Source organism: Pelodiscus sinensis, chromosome 22 (assembly GCF_049634645.1).
Source record: "Pelodiscus sinensis isolate JC-2024 chromosome 22, ASM4963464v1, whole genome shotgun sequence".
Classification (NCBI taxonomy): Eukaryota; Metazoa; Chordata; order Testudines; family Trionychidae; genus Pelodiscus; species Pelodiscus sinensis.
Genome location: NC_134732.1, coordinates 382,144 through 399,754, shown reverse-complemented (window position 1 = coordinate 399,754; position 17,611 = coordinate 382,144). Strand labels below are relative to the sequence as shown.

The 17,611-nt window shown below is 44.7% G+C and overlaps 1 protein-coding gene across 3 annotated transcripts in view; it reads left to right on the top strand.

The window, feature by feature from the left end:
• Positions 1-17,611, top strand: part of RABL6 (RAB, member RAS oncogene family like 6) — a 92,194-nt gene that overhangs the window by 3,958 nt on the left and 70,625 nt on the right. For all 3 annotated transcript variants that reach the window (XM_075905805.1, XM_006117347.2, XM_006117345.2), the window contains exon 2: positions 2,300-2,434. In XM_075905805.1, the coding sequence (XP_075761920.1) occupies positions 2,300-2,434 (135 nt within the window). The remainder of the gene's footprint in view (positions 1-2,299; positions 2,435-17,611) is intronic.

The following is a 17,611-nucleotide window of genomic DNA, read 5'->3' as shown; positions in this document are numbered from 1 at the left end:
GGGTCTGCATATAGAGTTCCCTGTTCCTCCTTTGACATGTACAAGAGCCCCAACAGGGGCTCTTGTACATGTCAAAGGAGGATTGTGGAAGTGCCTGTCGACTAGTTGATGGAAATTCCATCGACTACTTGACTAGTAAATTACTCGTTAGTTAACATCCTTATTGCTCTTGCATAATACTAGAAGATTTACCCGGCATTGCTTAGGTCCTGAACTCAAATTAATTTTTGACTTTTGGAAAATAAAATGAAAATGTACATACTTCATTTAAATCATTGCTCTGGGGTGGGGTTGGGTCTGGGGATGAGGACTACTCCAGCCCTCTCTCAGGGCAGCAGCTTGGGTCAGTTTGCTGCCCTGTTGTGGCAGATCCAGGTTCATGTGCTCCCCAGCCAGGGTGAGGAATGCAACAAACTGCACTTTTCCCTTGCTCCCTGACAAAGGGGGTCAGCCAGCAACATTCCCATACAAATCGGGGGAGGAAAGAGCTTCAGACCTTTCCTCCTCACCCTCCCTAAAGGGTGCTTTGGGAGTGGGAGGCTTGGGATTGGGGTAATTCCAGATGGAGGGACATGCCTCCAGCCAGCCCCTTTCACCTGTCTCTTTCGGTCTCTTTTCTGTATGGTTTTATAAAAATCAATCCCATTCCCGGCACATCCCATTTTCTTGGCATAACCTAGCCCTTACCTTGCTTTATGTTATAAGAGGAAGTTGCATACCAAATTTGGTAGTCTTAGCTGTTCCTGTTTAGGAGGAGTTCTTGAACAGACAGACAAGCTCTCTGAAATATATAGCAGACTAGAGGATTTTGTTTTTCTTCATTTAAATCATTATTCTGGAGTGTCGCTGTGGGTGAGCGATTCAGTATGCAGGCTGCCTTGGGGAGAGAGGTCTACCCCAGCCCTTTCTAACCTCAGAAACTTGTGACCAGGTGAGAAGTGCCTGTCCATGGCTTTTACAGCTCCAGTAGGCATGTCCCCTGTATGGAGGACAGACAGACACACATGTACTTGTTTTTAGCTTAAATCCTGTTCCTAATCAATTTAAGTTAAAATAGGTCACTCTTAAACTAGAGTGTCCGCACAGTCATTTGCACCAGTGTAATTCTGTCAGTTTAAATTCACATCTTTAAATTAAATTGGTGCAGCCTTCTCAAGTAGGCAACCCTGCAGACAGGGCAATTCAGATATTCAAAAGCTTCAGAAGGGTAGCCAAATTAGTCTGTAACAGGAAAAACTTAAAAAAAAACAAATAGTCTAGTAGCACCTTAAAGACTAACAAAACATGTAGATGGTATCATGAGCATTCGTGGGTACAACCCACTTCTTCAGTGTTCTGTCATGTGAAGAAGTGGGTTGTGCCCACAAAAGCTCATGATACCATCTACATGTTTTGTTAGTCTTTAAGGTGTTACCAGATATTCAAGCTGATATTCAAGTGGTGCAGACAGCTTCAGAAGTAGGGATGTGAAGGACTAACTAGTTGACTATCCAGTAAGCAAATGCTTATTGGATAGTCAACATCCTAGTCAACTAGTCGCTTCCCCTTCCACACACCCCTTGCTGCCTCTATAATAAGAAGGCGGCAAGGGCAGGGGGGAAGAGGACAGGGTCCTTCAAAGTGGCAGTGCAGCGTGGAGCCTGGGTCCAGACCCTGAGCTTCACCGGGCACTGCTGCTTTGAAAAGCCGGGGGGAGCATGGGGCCAGTGCTTTCACCTTTGAAGTGTAACCACAGCCCAAGGTGCCCTTATCAACTAATCCAGTAGTGCAAATTGCATGGACTATTCAGTTTGTCCATTAATCTAAATTTAACATCTCTATCAGGAGATCATTATTTTCTTGAAGATAAGAAAACTGTTTAAGGAACCTGGAATGCTAGAAGAGGCATTTGGCGTGTGGGAAGGAGGAGGAGGATGGAAACAAAGATAAGTGTGGAAGACCTTATTGAAACATGAGCAGTGGTTAGGTTATCTAGGGTGATGTGGAGGGAAGGCAACAAGATGGGAACTAGGGAGAAATGAGATCAGAGGCATAGAGAGTGATATTGTGCAAGGCCCTGAGACAAAGATAAGTGCTTGATCTTGAAGTTGGTTCTTCCTACTGATCTAAATTATGCAGTTGAGTAAGCAGGAATTTGAATGATTGATGCTCATATCTTGTGCAAAATACCATACATGTGCAACATGAAAGCACTAATTATGTCAAAATCACATTGTCAGAATATTAACGCTTCTCCCAGTGTTCGCAAGATTTGTTTTAATCAACTTTGGTTTTGTACTTGCTCTTCTCCTCCCCCCAGTGAAAATTGTAATCCGAGGAGACAGGAACACAGGGAAAACCACACTCTGGCACCGACTCCAAGGGAAGAAGTTTGTTGAGGAATACATTCCTACTCAGGAGATCCAAGTCACCAGCATCCACTGGAACTATAAAAGTAAGAATGGAGAGAGAGTCAGGGTATCTGGGGGAAGGAACTGTCAGTGCCTTGGAGGTGGGAATTCTCCTCTGTTTCATGCAGCTATATCCAGGTTAGATTTAAAACTGGTGCTTATCAGAGTTATTTGATTATTCAAATAATCCTGTTTTGTAAACCTTTCATTCACTTTACTGACCATTTGAAGATGTACTCAGTAGTTAAGATCACAGACAGAAAACTTTTAACAACATGAATTGAAATGTTCATTGTATTTTCTTGAAAACTAGGGATGTAAATGGTTAATTGATTAACTGGTAAGACTTGCCCTTAATGGATGAAGCTTAACTGTTCCAGTTAACTGGTAGGGGCTGAAGCAGCTCCCTGTCTTCCCATGGCAGGGGGCTGCTCCAGCCCCATGGGGCCTGCCAGAGCAGCCCCTATCTGTGGTGGTTTCGGCCCAGCCCCCATGCCACAGATTACATGCTGGCTTCCCAGGAGCAAGGCGGAGAGCAGCAGCTACCAGCCCCACTCTCAGAGAGTTGGCTGTAGAGACCATAGAAGCCTCCCTGAGTGTGGAACCAACAGCCCATGCCAGCCCTGCTGCCAGGGAGACTTTGCTGTGGGCTCTGCAGTATAAAGCTTATGCTGCACCTCAGGCCCTCGTCCCAGCTGCATCCCAAAGCCCACCCCCCACCCTGAATCTGAACCCCCTTCTGCACACCAACCCCCACTCACAGTCCTTCCCTTGAGCCCCATTTCTACATTCCAAATCCCTCATCCCCAGCCTCACCCCAGAGCATGCACCCGCTGCCGGAGCCCTTGCATCTCAACCCTCTGTCCCAGTCCTGAGCCCCCTTCTACACTTGGAACCCCCTGTCTCCGTTCCCACCACATGAATTTTATATCCACCAATACGAGGGTGATGGAAAAAATTCTGCACAGGTGTGGAAAAAATTAGAGGGAACACCAATCAGAGGCCTTACTGACTCCCCCATCCCTTCCTTTTTTGAGAATGAACAATGTCTTTAGTGTGGAAAATGGCTGCAAAATGCTATGCCAAGTAGTTTATTGAACCTAGATATTTGAATAGGTTTGAATGCTTAGCCTGTGTTGCAAGCCTATCAGTCCCAAATCTTTCGTTTGGGTTAAACCTGTGATCTAACACTATTGTTCAGATACTTGTCTTCAGAAGCAGTTTATGTGGGATGCTCCCTAAAAATGTCTTCTGTGTCCTAAAGGTTAACCCAGGGCCCTAAAAGCTAATCATCTGCTTGAATGTTCATGATATAGTTAGGAATGCTGTTTAAAAACTAAAACTACATGTTGAGTATAACTGTTCTTTTTTACCATGGGAAAATAACATTTAATCTTGTAAGTAATTATGAATATAATTTTCCCATGGATCATTTGTATCCCAAATACTTGCCCATTTCCCTCTTGCTTCTAGATGCCATGCTATTATCTCCTTACTGCTTCTAAAACTCCATCAAAAAGGACTGAATGTTTCTCTTCTTTCTGGACTAGTTAGCTTTGTCTTCTAAGTTAACTGTAAGGGTTACTGTTGATTTTGAGCAGAGTTTTGAGCAATTAATGTATCTGTTAGGTGACATAACCTTGTTAGCAGCAGGTATATACACAATAAGAGGAGGGTTCTTTGGTGCCAATGGCAGGATCTGAGAAGTCCAACCTCACTGATCTTGCAACTAAAGAGAAGCAGGAAGGATGCTGCTGTAGTTTGTACCTGGATCCTGCTCTGGTTACAGGGCTTAATCTTGCATTTAGTTTCTGGCTAGTGAAGCTCTATTCTCTCTAGCTGCTGGAAGAGAAGAGGAGCTGCTTCTCTCTTCCCCCACGCCCTGTTCCCTGCATACTCTTCTCCTCTCTGGCAAAGTATCTTGGCTACTGCAAGCCTTCTGGCTGCTGTAAATGTGTCTGGAAACAGATTTGTGCTTTGTTCCTCCTAGCTCAGTGCAAATCCAGTGTGTTGTCTTTTTCTGAATCACTACAAAGTCTCCAGAGCCTTCTGCAGGGGTGTGAAATTGACACAATTGTATCCAGACCTCAGGGTTAGGGACTAAAACTAATCAGTATTAAGTTCATTCTCCTGCTGCTTAGAACTAGTGCTTCTGTACCTGGTATAGCTATCTGTCTGCAGACACTGGAAGATGCATTGTATCAGTCTCCATTTGCTTTGTATCTGCAAGGTTATTTTGGTAAATATAAGGACATGGGGATAGATTTTTCAATAGCATAGGCTATGGAGCCGGGGATTGCTGGGGAACCACCTGGGATGTGACCCTACCGCTTTTTGTCTGGGCTAAACACAAGTGACACTGACTATACATGCCAGGTTGCAACACCACTTGCTCATTCTTTCTGGCTCCATTATGATAAAGGAGCAGACAGGTTACATTTTGAGTCTAGGCCCCTTGCACTCTAACCCTCTGTCTCAGCCTTGAACCCTGCTCTAGAGCCTGCACTCCCTGCTAGTGTCCTCACAGACCTGCATCCCCACTCTCTGCCCCAGCCCTGAGCCTCTTTCCACGCTCAGAACCCTTTGGCCCAACTCTTGCCATGTGAATTTTGTTATGTGCACCAATATGAAGGTGATGTGTTGCACATCAGCTCCACATTGGTGCACATAAGAACATTCATTCCACTCAGGGATGGGAAAACAAGAGGCAACACAGTGGCCAGGTTGCTGGGGGGAGGAGCTGCACCTGGGTGGGGGAAGAGAATGATCAGGTTGTGGTGGAAGTAAAGTGTTCCATAGTCCCTGTCTGAAGGTATTTAGGTGCCTAAAGACCTAATGGGTAACTCCTATTGATTTTATTTAGGTTCTGTCTACATTGGCACTTTCATTATTAAATGTTTGTTGATGACGGGTCTGAAAAAACAGCCCTTGAATGACAAAAGTTTTGGCAACAAAAAGTGCCTGTGTGGACAGCGCTTTGTCTGCAGGAGCCATGCACGCACCCACCGACAAAGCTATTGCCCATAATTGGAGGTGGCTTTATTTTGTCTCTGGAAGAGCTTTCTCCATGGCCACACAATACACCTTACAATGGTGTGGCTGCATCAGCACACTCGTGCCATTGTACGGTGTGCTGTGTATAACAGTGTTTCTCAACCTTTTTTTAATAAAGTACCCCCTTAAAAAAAAATACCCCCAGTACCAACTGTTGTCAGACACACACCATTTTTTTTCTACCACTGCAACACATTTGTTTAAACAACTTAATCGTAGCCAGGCGGGCGATGAAATTTTTGGGTGTAAAAAGTACAAAAATAATAAAACACTGTAAAACTTAAAGCAAAAATTCAGTTTTCTCCAAGTTTCAGTTGTGTTGATGTATCTCCCAGACTTCTCTCAGGTACCCCTGTGGGTACTCGAAACACTGGTGTAGAATAACCACAATCTGTTTAGGCACTTCTGAAAATCTCATTAGGTTTCTGTCTGCATATTTAGGTGCCTAAATGCCTTTACAAATGTGGCTCTACTTCCTTGTTAAAAAGTGCAGTATTTATACTTAAATTGTCTTTTGTATAAATGGCCCAAAAGTGTTCTGTATCCACTGTCTGATTGCAAACTGAACAAACTGATGTGCAAATGCAAAAGGTAACTTTTATTTATAATGGTCAGTTTTGTGAATTCACCCTGGCTTTCTGTCAAGATGGGTTCTTTTCATCACGTCTCTCAAATTAAGAGGTTCTATAAGTTATGCCTTCACTAACACATGATAAACATCCCTTTCTTTGCTTTATTCACAGGCTATGTCTACACTGCATGATTCTTTTTGGGGGAGTGTAGGATGTGTACTTGGGTAAGCCCACGGCACAGGTTTTAAATAGCAATGTAGAGACATGGCTTAGGTGAATAGAGTACAGACAAGTGTGAAGCATGTTGGTATATACCTGAATATGTACCCTAAACAGCTCTCTACTCGCCCAAGCTTGCCTTCTTGTCTACACTGCTGCTTTTATCTGTGTAATGTCCCTTTGCCTTCCTGCTGATGAAACCTTTCCCTACTGCAAAGAGACGCTCTGCCAGCTTCCCGCTGCTGGAGCCTTTCCCTGTTGCAGATGAGAACTCCAGCAATAGGGGAAGGCTCTGGCAGGGGCAAACAGTGAGGAAAGCTAAACGTGGGCAAGGTAAGCCTTTGCCCAGTGAGTAGTACTCTGCAAGTAGCCACGTTGATTTTAGTGGTACTACTCGTGGAGTAAGATACTACTCAGTATGATTAAGGGTCGCAAAATCTGGCTTCATGAATGCATGACTTTAGACATGTCTTGTGATAGAAACAAAAGACTGTGTGTCTGAAACAAAAACTCAGAATGTAATGGTTTTCAGTCCAGTGAGGCCTAGGGCACTTTGACTTTGGACAAGTCACTTGATCACCTTGTGCCTGTCAGTCAGTCAAGCTGGAAAATTGAATGCAGAGCAGGAATTGCTTTGCAAAGCTAGGCTTTGCATCTGATCTCTGGCTAACCCTAAGTTCAAATAAATGTATTAGGAAAGCAATAATTAAAAAAAATATTTGTACCAGTTATTCTTTTTACAGGATTTTTACATTTATTAGCTAAACCAGGGGTGGGGAACATAAAGCCCAAGACCTGGATGTTGCCCCCAGCCCCTGAGGTTCAGGGTCGTCCATCCTCCTCAGCATTGGAGAGCCCACAGTGGCATTCCAGCCCCCCCCTTCCTACTGCGGGGCTTGAGCAGACATAATCTGCTCATCTGGGCCTCCCTAGGTGCTGGTGAGTGAGGGAAGTGTCAGTAAAGGTTTTTTTTGTTTGTTTGTTTTTGCTTCTCACTTGTGTGTGGCCCCTGACTAATTTTTCTGTAGGTCAGTAGTCCTTGAACCAAAAAAGGTTCCACCCCTGTGCTAAACCAGAAGTGCATGGTTTCCTAGATTGAAAGTCATACTTAGGGTTAGGGTTGTTAAATTTAGATGAATCGGCTAATAGAGTAGTTGATGCAATTTGCATTGGCTATTTGATTAGTTGATAAGGGCACCTTCGCCTTTGAAGTATAGCAACAGTCTGAGGGTTCAAGCAGTCACCTGCTGGCTCAGGGCTCCCTGCAGCGTTTCAAAGTGGCAGCACCACAGGGAGCCCAGGGTCAGTGGGAGAGTCCCCAGCTGGCCCTGGGCTGCATGCAGTGTTACAATTATCAGTGCTGTATGGAGCCCAGGGTCTGGCCCCTGGCTTCACACAGTTCTGCCTCTTTGAAGCATCCCCCCCCACACACACACACTGCATCTTTCACACTACAACTCTATAATAATGGGGGATTTTAATTACCCCCATATTGACTGGATACATGTCACCTCAGGAAGAGAAGCGGAGATAAAATTTCTCAATGGCTTAAATGACTGCTTCTTGGAGCAGCTAGTGCAGGAACCCACAAGAGGAGAGGCAATTCTCGATTTAGTCCTGAGTGGAGTGCAGGATCAGGTCGAGGATATAACCGTTACCATACCGCTTGGGAATAGTGACCATAATATAATAACATTCAACGTTCCTGTGGTGGGAAGAACACCTCAGCAGTCCAGTACCCTGGCATTTAATTTCAAAAAGGGGAATTACGCAAAAATGAGGAGGTTAGTTAAACAGAAATTAAAAGGCACAGTGACTAGAGCCAAATCCCTGAAAGCTGCATGGAAACTTTTTAAAGACACCATAATAGAGGCCCAACTTAAATGTATACCCCAAATTAAAAAACATAGCAAGAGACCTAAAAAAGAGTCACCGTGGCTTAACCACCATGTAAAAGAAGCAGTGAGGGACAAAAAGGTATCTTTTAAGAAGTGGAAGTCCAATCCTAGTGAGATAAATAGAAAGGAACATAAACACTGTCAAATCAAGTGTAAAAATGTAATAAGAAAAGCAAAACATGATTTTGAGGAACAGCTAGCCAAAAACTCAAAAAGAAATAACAAAATGTTTTTTAAGTACATTAGAAGCAGGAAGCCTGCTAAAAAACCTGTGGGTCCCCTAGATGATCGAGCTATAAAAGGAGCAGTCAAGGATGATAAAGCCATTGCGGAGAAACTAAATGATTTCTTTGCTTCAGTCTTCACGGCTGAGGACGTTGGGGAGATTCCTGAATCTGCACCGTCCTTTGTGGGTGATGAATCTGAGGAACTGTCCCGGATTGAAGTGTCATTAGAGGAGGTTTTGGAACAAATAGAAAAACTTAATGTTAACAAATCTCCGGGACCGGATGGCATTCATCCAAGGGTTCTAAAAGAACTAAAATGGGAAATTGCTGAGCTATTATCTGTGGTTTGTAACCTATCCTTTAAATCGGCTTCCGTACCTAATGACTGGAAGGTAGCCAACGTGACACCAATATTTAAAAAGGGCTCTAGAGGCGATCCTGGCAATTACAGACCGGTAAGTCTAACTTCAGTACCGGGCAAATTAGTCGAAACAATAGTAAAGAATAAAATTGTGAAGCATGTAGAACAACATAATTTATTGGAAAAAGTCAACATGGTTTCTGTAAAGGGAAATCCTGTCTTACTAATCTGTTAGAGTTCTTTGAAGGGGTTAACAAACATGCAGACAGGGGGGATCCAGTAGATATAGTATACTTGGATTTTCAGAAAGCCTTTGACAAGGTCCCTCACCAAAGGCTCTTGTGTAAATTACATGGCCATGGGATAAGAGGGAAGGTCCTTTCTTGGATTGAGAACTGGTTAAAAGACAGGTAACAAAGGGTAGGAATAAATGGTAAATTTTCAGATTGGAGAGGGGTAGCTAGTGGTGTACCCCAAGGGTCAGTCCTGGGACCAATCCTTTTCAACTTATTCATAAATGATCTGGAGAAAGGGGTAAGCAGTGATGTAGTAAAGTTTGCAGATGATACAAAACTGTTTAGGATAGTCAAGACAGAAGCAGACTGTGAGGGACTCCAAGAAGATCTCACCAAACTGAGTGATTGGGCAACAAAATGGCAAATGAAATTTAATGTGGATAAGTGTAAAGTAATGCACATCCGGAAAAATAACCCCAACTATACGTACAGTATGATGGGGGCTAATTTGGCTACGACAAATCAGGAAAGAGATCTTGGAGTTATTGTGGACAGTTCTCTGAAAACTTCCACACAGTGTGCAGCGGCGGTCAAAAAGGCAAATAGGATGCTAGGAATTATTAAGAAAGGGATAGAAAATAAGACCCAGAATATCTTACTGCCCCTGTATAAAACTATGGCAACTAAAATGATTAGGGGTTTGGAACGGGTCCCATATGAGGAGAGGTTAAAGCGACTGGGACTTATCAGTTTAGAAAAGAGGAGACTGAGGGGGGATATGATAGAGGTCTATAAAATCATGAGTGGTGTGGAGAGGGCCGATAAAGAAAAATTATTTATTAGTTCCCTAAATAGAAGAACTAGAGGACACCAAATGAAATTAATGGGTAGCAGGTTTAAAACTAATAAAAGAAAGTTCTTCTTCACACAGCGTGTAGTCAACCTGTGGAACTCCATGCCAGAGGAGGCTTTGAAGGCTAGGACTATAATAGAGTTTAAAGAGAAGCTAGATAATTTCATGGAGGTTAGGTCCATAAAAGGCTATTAGCCAGGGGATAAAATGGTGTCCTTGGCCTCTGTCTGTCAGAGGCTGGAGAGGGATGGCAGGAGACAAATCGCTTGATCATTGTCTTCGGTCCACCCTCTCTGGGGCACCTGGTGCTGGCCACTGTCGGCAGACAGGATACTGGGCTAGATGGACCTTTGGTCTGACCCAGTACGGCCGTTCTTATGTTCTTATGCAGCAAGAGGGGGTGGGAGTGACTAGTCGACTAGCGTGTCAGCTATCCAATAAGCATTTGCAGCAGTTTTCAGGCAGTCAGTTGGAGCAGCTTTGGTCCCCAGTCTCCAGTACAGCTCTGGTCCCTGAGGCCCCCAACAGTTGTTGCTGCTGGCTCTGGGCGCCTGCGCGCTCCCACCCCCAGCTACTCACCTGGTCTGTGCCTGTGCTGCGCTCCCCCAGTATGCAGTCCTGATCTTCCTCTTCTGCTCACACTCAGCCTAGGTTTAATCACAGGCATTTTTAGTGCAAGTTATGGACAGGTCATGTGAATTTTTGTTTATTTCCTGTGACCTGTCCATGACTTCCACTAAAGATGCTCATGGCTAAATTGTAGTCTTAGTTATAGTTGGTTAAATTCAGTCATTGGTGATCCCTGCAGGTCGATGATTCTTTCACAGGTTTTATTTTTCATGGGTCCCTAGGAATCTGAGGAGTCTGATCCTGGAGCTCGTTGTGTCGGAAGACAAGGTTCGGCTGTGATTGCTGCATGAGTGTTGTCTTTCCTTTCTTCTCTTTGTTTCTTTTCTGTGACACGGGTAAAGTGGTTTTCCTCAAAAGTGAACACTCCCTCTGACAGGTTTCTGCTAGTTCTTCGAGTGTTTGTTCAAGTGCATTCCAATCGGGTATGCATACACACGTGCACAGTAGCCAGAAAAGTTTTCCCCTAGCAGCTTGCTGTAGGGTCAGCCTCAGCACCTCCTGGAGTGGTGCCAAAATGGCTGCCCATAAAAGGTGCTGTTGACCCTCCTTCTCTTCAGTTCTTTCTTACGTCAGTGACGGTAGCTGGAGCTTCCTCTGCTTATCTCTTACTTTGCAAGCAGACTAGTGCTTTTCTTGTTCCATTGTATATAGTAGGGATGTAAAAGAGTAGTCAACGACTTGCATTCCTTCCCCTTGCTGCCTCTGTATCAGGGTGTGTGGAAGCAAGAGCCAGTATTGAGGGGAGCCAGCTTAAACGCCCGTTCCCCCACCATTCCACGGTGCTGCCTGTTTCTTCTCCCATGCTGCCTCTGTCAGAGATGACAGGTGGACAGAAGCTGTTCCTGTGACCCAGTCACAAGCAGGGGCTGCTTCACGGCCTACTGCCTTCTAAATTGCAGAGCTGCAGCAGGATTTGTTCCTGTACCAGACACGAGCCGTAATTGAGCCGGGCTGCCCGTCAACTAATTGAGTAGTTGATAAAAGTTCTATCGTTCCTCAATTAAATACCCACATTTTAACATCTCTAGTGTATAGTTGTAAATAGTTTAGTCTAATTTGTCTTCGTAGTTTAATAGCAGTTAGTTTTAGAGTAAGTGGCACAGGTGCTTAATGGTTTCTTTGTATCGGTTTTCATCAAGAAGATGGATGGTGATGGGATGCCTAACATAGAGAATGCACGTGGAAATGGGGTAGGTTTAGAAGTTAAACATTATTTAGAAAAGTTAGATGTGTGCAAGTTGCAAGGGCCAGATGAAATGCATCCTAGAATACTCAAGGAGCTAATGGAAGAGGTATCTGGGACTTTAGCTATCATCTTTGAAAAATCATGGAAGTTGGGAGAGATTCCAGAATACTGGAAAAGGGCAAATATAGTGCCCTCATCTATCAAAAGGAAAATAAGAACAACCCAGGATTCTACAGACCAGTCAGTTTAACTACCGTGCCAGGGAATATAATGTGGCAAGTAATTAAGGAATCCATCTGCAAACATCTGGAAGATAATAAGGTGGTAGGTAACAGCCAGCATGGATTTGTAAAGAACAAATCATGTTAATCCAATCTGATAGCTTTCTTTGATAGGATATCAAAACTTGTGGATAAGAGAGAAGCAGTGGATGTGGGAAACCTAGACTTTAGTAAGGCGTTTGACATGGTCTCATGTGACCTTATTGATAAATTACTGAAATGCAGCCTAGAAGGGGCTACTATAAGGTGGGTGTATAACTGACTGGACAACCATTCTCAGAGAGTCGTTATTAATGGTTTATTTTGGAAGGGCACAAGTGGGGTTCCACAGAGGTCTGTTTTGGGACCGGTTCTGTTCAATGTCTTCATCAATGATTTATATTGGGGTGGGCACAAGGGCCTGCACAGACTGGATCCAGCCCACCAAGCAAGTTGATCTGGCCTGCAGAGGCCCTGCCGTTCCTCCCGCCTCCAGGCCAATTAAGGCCTGGGGTGAGGGGGAGTGTGTGAAGTCTCCTCCCACCTTGCTCCTGCCCTCCAAGGAGCATGCGATGTTTAGAAGTGCCATGTGCTTCTGGCAGAGTGGGGGGAGACATCTATTACCCAAAAATTCCTACTGGATACCACCCAGGTTACACTAGTATGGATTTATTGATTGAGGAATTAACACTCCACTATATGGTTAAACTAAAGATGATAGAGCTGCCACTAAAGGTTTAAACTAAAGGGGAACCAGCTATCTCTCACACACACAAACACACACCTTCATTCATTCACACACATTCATTCCTGCCCTCAGGCACTCACACAGGCATATGGATTGCAGAAGGAGCCAAGACATGTAGATTCTGGAGGGCCTGTCTGCTGATCATGGCTGGGGAGCTGATCAGAAAAGAAAGAGAGCTTCTGGTTGCAGAAAGGGAGCTTCTGCCATGTGCTCTCTTCTTTATTGCCACTGTACAACCCCTGTGACTCATCCACATCCCTCACCTGGGAGCATGCCCAGACTTCCCTTGATCCAGCAGAGCAGCAGTGTTTCCCTGATTGGTCTGATGACTCATCACCTAGCTTGCAATTTCTAATCCCAAACACAATAGTTTTACTCTCACTCAGTCATGTTGCAAGGCTCAATCACCAAGCTTACAGTAGGTTTCTGAACTTACAAAGCAAAGTTGCTGAGAGTTACAAAGTTGTAAGGTTTTACAAAGATTACAATGAGTTGCAGAGTTTAAAAGGCAATGCAGCTGAAACAATTACAAAGCTTCAGAGAATCATTTTCAAATCATCAGTAATGAAGTGATTTAGAAGACAACTGCCCCCCACCCCAGCAGCCAGCAGGAGGTTTTTGTCAGTTGAAGTCATGTGTTGGCAGGACCTTACAGTTTAGTGTATTCCAGAAAATCCATGTATAAATTCAAGTAATAGCTCAGGTGGACGCTTTTATGTAACAACTTCATGCTCTCCCCCCGCCCCAGGCCAATCATGGCTTGAGGGCAGAGGGAGCCCATGAAATCTCCCATTCTGCGAGGGGCTCAGTACATAGTCAACAGCCAGCTGCTGCTCAAATGGTGATTGACTCTTAAGTGCGGTGCTCCCTTGCAGGGCAGTGGGGGAGAGGGAGAGATTTCATGTGCTCCTCCTCCCCAGTCCCTGATTGACCTTTGCACGCTCCCCCATCCCCAAGGGGAAGCACATGAAGTCTCTTCCCATTGCCAGGGGCATGGGTACCTAGAGGGAACTGCCAGGTGTTTAGAATAGCTGGCAGTTCTTTCAGGGTGGGGATGGGGGAAAAGACTGCGCGTTCCTCCACCCCCAGGCCAATCATGGTCCGTTGGTGGGTAAGCATGGAAGTGTCCTGGCCCCACCCCTTCCGGGGTGGCCTGGGGTGGCTTACATTTCTGAAGTTACTCCTGGTAAAAAATTATTGCCTACCTCTGATTTAGAAAATGGCATAGAGAGTATGATTATTAAGTTTGCAGGTGAAACCAAGCTGGGAGGGAGTACAAGTGCTTTGGAGGATAGGGTCAGAATTCAAAGTGATATGGACAAACTAGAGAATGGTCTGAGGTAAACAATGAAGTTTAATAAGGAGAAATGCAAAGTACTCCACTTAGGCAGGAACAATCAGTTTCACACACACAGAATGGGAAGCGACTTTCTAGGAAGGAGTACTGCTGAAAGAGATTTAGGGATCATAGTGGACTACAAGTAAAAAATGAGTCAACAGTGTGACACTGTAGCAAAAAAGCAAGCACAATTCTGAGATGCATTACTGGGAGTGTTATCAGCAAGACATAAGAAGTCATTCTTCCGCTCTACTCTGTGTTGATTAGTCCTCAATTGGAGTATTGTGTTCAGTTCTGGGCACTACGTTTCAAGAAAGATGTGGAGAAATTGGAGAAGGCCCAGAGAAGAGCAATAAAAATGATTAAAGATCTAGAAACCATGACCTGCGAGGGAAGACTGAAAGAACTGGGCTTGTTTAGTTTAGAAAAGAGAAGACTGAGGGTGGACATAATAGTGGTTTTCAAGTATCTAAAAGGGTGTTACAAGGAGGGAGGAAAATTGTTCTACTTGGCCTCTGATGACAGTACAAATTGCAGCAAAGGAAGTTTAGGTTGGACATTAAGAAAATCTTCCTAACTGCCAGGGTGGTTAAATACTGGAATAAATTGCCTAGGCGGGTTGTAGAATCTCCATCACTGGAGATATTTAAGAGCAGGTTAGGCAGACACCTGTCAGGGATAATCTAAATCTGTGGTCTCCAACCCTTTTACACCCAAGATCTATCCCATCCTTTCCCCAAGATCCCACCCCTTCCTTGAGGCCCCACTCTCTCCATTCCCCTTCTCTCCATAATTTGTTGTCCCCAGCCCTTACTCTCACTGGGTTGAGACAGGAGGTGTGGGCTCTGGGTGAGAATGATGGATTTGAATGTGTGGAGGGGTAAGAGGTGCAGGCTCTGGGAGGGAATTTGGATGCAGGAGAACGTGGAGAAGGGGATGCTGGCTCAGGCAGAGGGCTCTAGGCTAGAGAGTGTTGGGGTCAGATGGAGGGTTGGTGTGCTGAGCAAGCTGCAGGCTTGTGGAGCTGGGGGTCTAGGAGTTTGGGTTGGGATGTATGAGGGGCACAGGGTTCAGGTGATGGGTTCAGGGTTGGGGTCTGTGGGAGGTGCAGGAGTGTTATGATGCTGCGGCCAGATAGGGGGCTAGTTGGCCAGGCTTCATTTTTTAATAAAATATTATGTCCAACACAAAAGGTTTCTCCGTTGTCTTTATTTATGAGAGGGGCGGGGAACCTGCTTTGGGTCAGGGGCCACTGACCCACAGAAAAATCAGTCACAAGTGAGATGCAAAAAAAACAACCCCTCCAAAAAACCCCAAGCCTCACTGATGTGACCCCAACTGAGATACCTCACTCCCTTGGCACTGCAGCCCATGGGGGGGGAGGGGGTAGCTAGGACTGAAGTTCAAGGCCTCAGGCCAGATTAACACTTTTGGGGTTCCAGGGTTAGTAGATTTTGTGGGCCCCTCTACACTCTGAGGTGGGGCCAAAAATGAGGGAACCAGTGTGCGGGACAGGGTTTCCAGTAAGTGGAATAGAGATGGGGCTTCAAAATCTGGGGGAAAATAGCAAGCTGGGGGTAGGTGTCTGGCCAGGAGGGAGGGGAAAAGAGTAGGTTGCTGGTGGGAGTCTGGCCAGGGAGCAGCAACAGGGTCCTGGTGAGTGTCTGGCCTGCGGCCTGGGTGCTAGTGGGGGTTGGGCCAGGGGGCAAGGCATGGGTGCTGGTGGGGGTCTGGCCAGGGACAGGGTGCTGGATGGTGTCTGGCCACTGGGAGGGATGATACCAAACTGTTTAGGATAGTCAAGACAAAAGTGGACTGTGAGGGACTCCAAAAAGATCTCACCAAACAGTGATTGGGCAACAAAATGGCAAATGAAATTTAATGTGGATAAGTGTAAAGTAATGTACATCCGGAAAAATAACCCCAACTATACCTACAGTATGATGGGGGCTAATTTGGCTACGACAAATCAGGAAAGAGATCTTGGAGTTATCGTGGACAGTTCTCTGAAAACTTCCACACAGTGTGCAGCGGCCGTCAAAAAGGCAAATAAGATGCTAGGAATTATTAAGAAAGGGATAGAAAATAAGACCCAGAATATCTTACTGCCCCTGTATAAAACTATGGTACGCCCACATCTTGAATACTGTGTACAGATGTGGTCTCACCTCAAAAAAGATATTTTGGCCTTGGAAAGGGTTCAGAAAAGGGCAACTAAAATGATTAGGGGGTTGGAAGGGGTCCCATATGAAGAGAGGTTAAAACGACTCGGACTTTTCAGTTTAGAAAAGAGGAGACTGAGGGGGGATATGATAGAGGTCTATAAAATCATGAGTGGTGTGGAGATGGCGAATAAAGAAAAGTTCTGTATTAGTTCCCATAATAGAAGAACTAGAGGACACCAAATGAAATTAATGGGTAGCAGGTTTAAAACTAATAAAAGAAAGTTCTTCACACAGCGTGTAGTCAACCAGTGGAACTCCTTGCCAGACTAGGAGTTGTCAGCCTTGTGAGGTAGAAGGGGGCTGGCAGTGGTGGTGGTGGGGAGGGGGGACTGCCGATTCCTTTCCACCCACAGCAGGGTGGTGATGCCCAGCCTGCAAGCCCTCATGGACTGGGAGCCAGCATCCCCACCTCCCACATCCTTGCTGTTGCTTTCAGCCCCATGTGAGGCTCGTATGTGCTGGGAGGTGGCAGCCTAGCTCCGGGTCTGAAGCAGCTGGGCTGGAATGGCCCCCAGTTCTCATCCAACTCCATTTGATCAGTTAACCCGTTAATTAATTAGTTAAACGTTAAGTTTAATGAAAAGGGGATTTACATCCCTACTGCATACTGGAATTAGGTTACTGTTGCTACTATTTAGTGATTAAGATGAGAGAGGTTGAAATTCTATCTCAGTGTGTTAGGGAAATGTTTTTTTCCTTGAGCCTCTTTGCTCAATTGCTCCATCTTGGCTCAATTGCTGTGGGCCTATAGGGATTGCCAGTACAAATTGTTGTTTTAGTCCCTAGTGTGGCACTATTCTGAAAAGCAGCTCTCTAACTAAGGTATATAGTCAGTGTCTGTGTTCAATATGGCATCATATCCGTTACTCAGACTGAGTAAAAATCTAGCTAACTGCTTTTCCTGCACAACAAAGCTGAGCTGTTTCTGGCTCATGCATCATCAGTGATAAAATTTCTACAACTGGAACTTAGTTCATAAATCTTATTCTTTTATACCTGTTGGGTTTGTTGTGCTTTCCAGAGTAAAAGCTTATTTTGTCAGAAGAATAGATAATGTGACTTGAAGCTTGCACAATAACAGACCTTGTGTGTGACTTGTTTTATGTTTTATTGTTTTATTTTCAATTCCTGTTTGGTGCATTTGTATGAGGATTTTAAAATGTTAGTAAAGTTGATCTCACTTAGAATACCTTTCCTGAAGTTTTGTACCACAGATACTTGTTACAAACCATCATCTAATAAACCATCTTGTTAGTCTTTAAAGTGCTACATAGACCTGTATTTTGTTTTTGTTACAAACCAGTTTTTGTTCTCAGAATTTAATTAGCTTGTAGTCTTAAAGAAGAATGTGGCAGCTCTCTGTATGGTACAGAAAAGAATCCAAGTGGGGTTTTGAAGGTCTCCTGAAGAAAT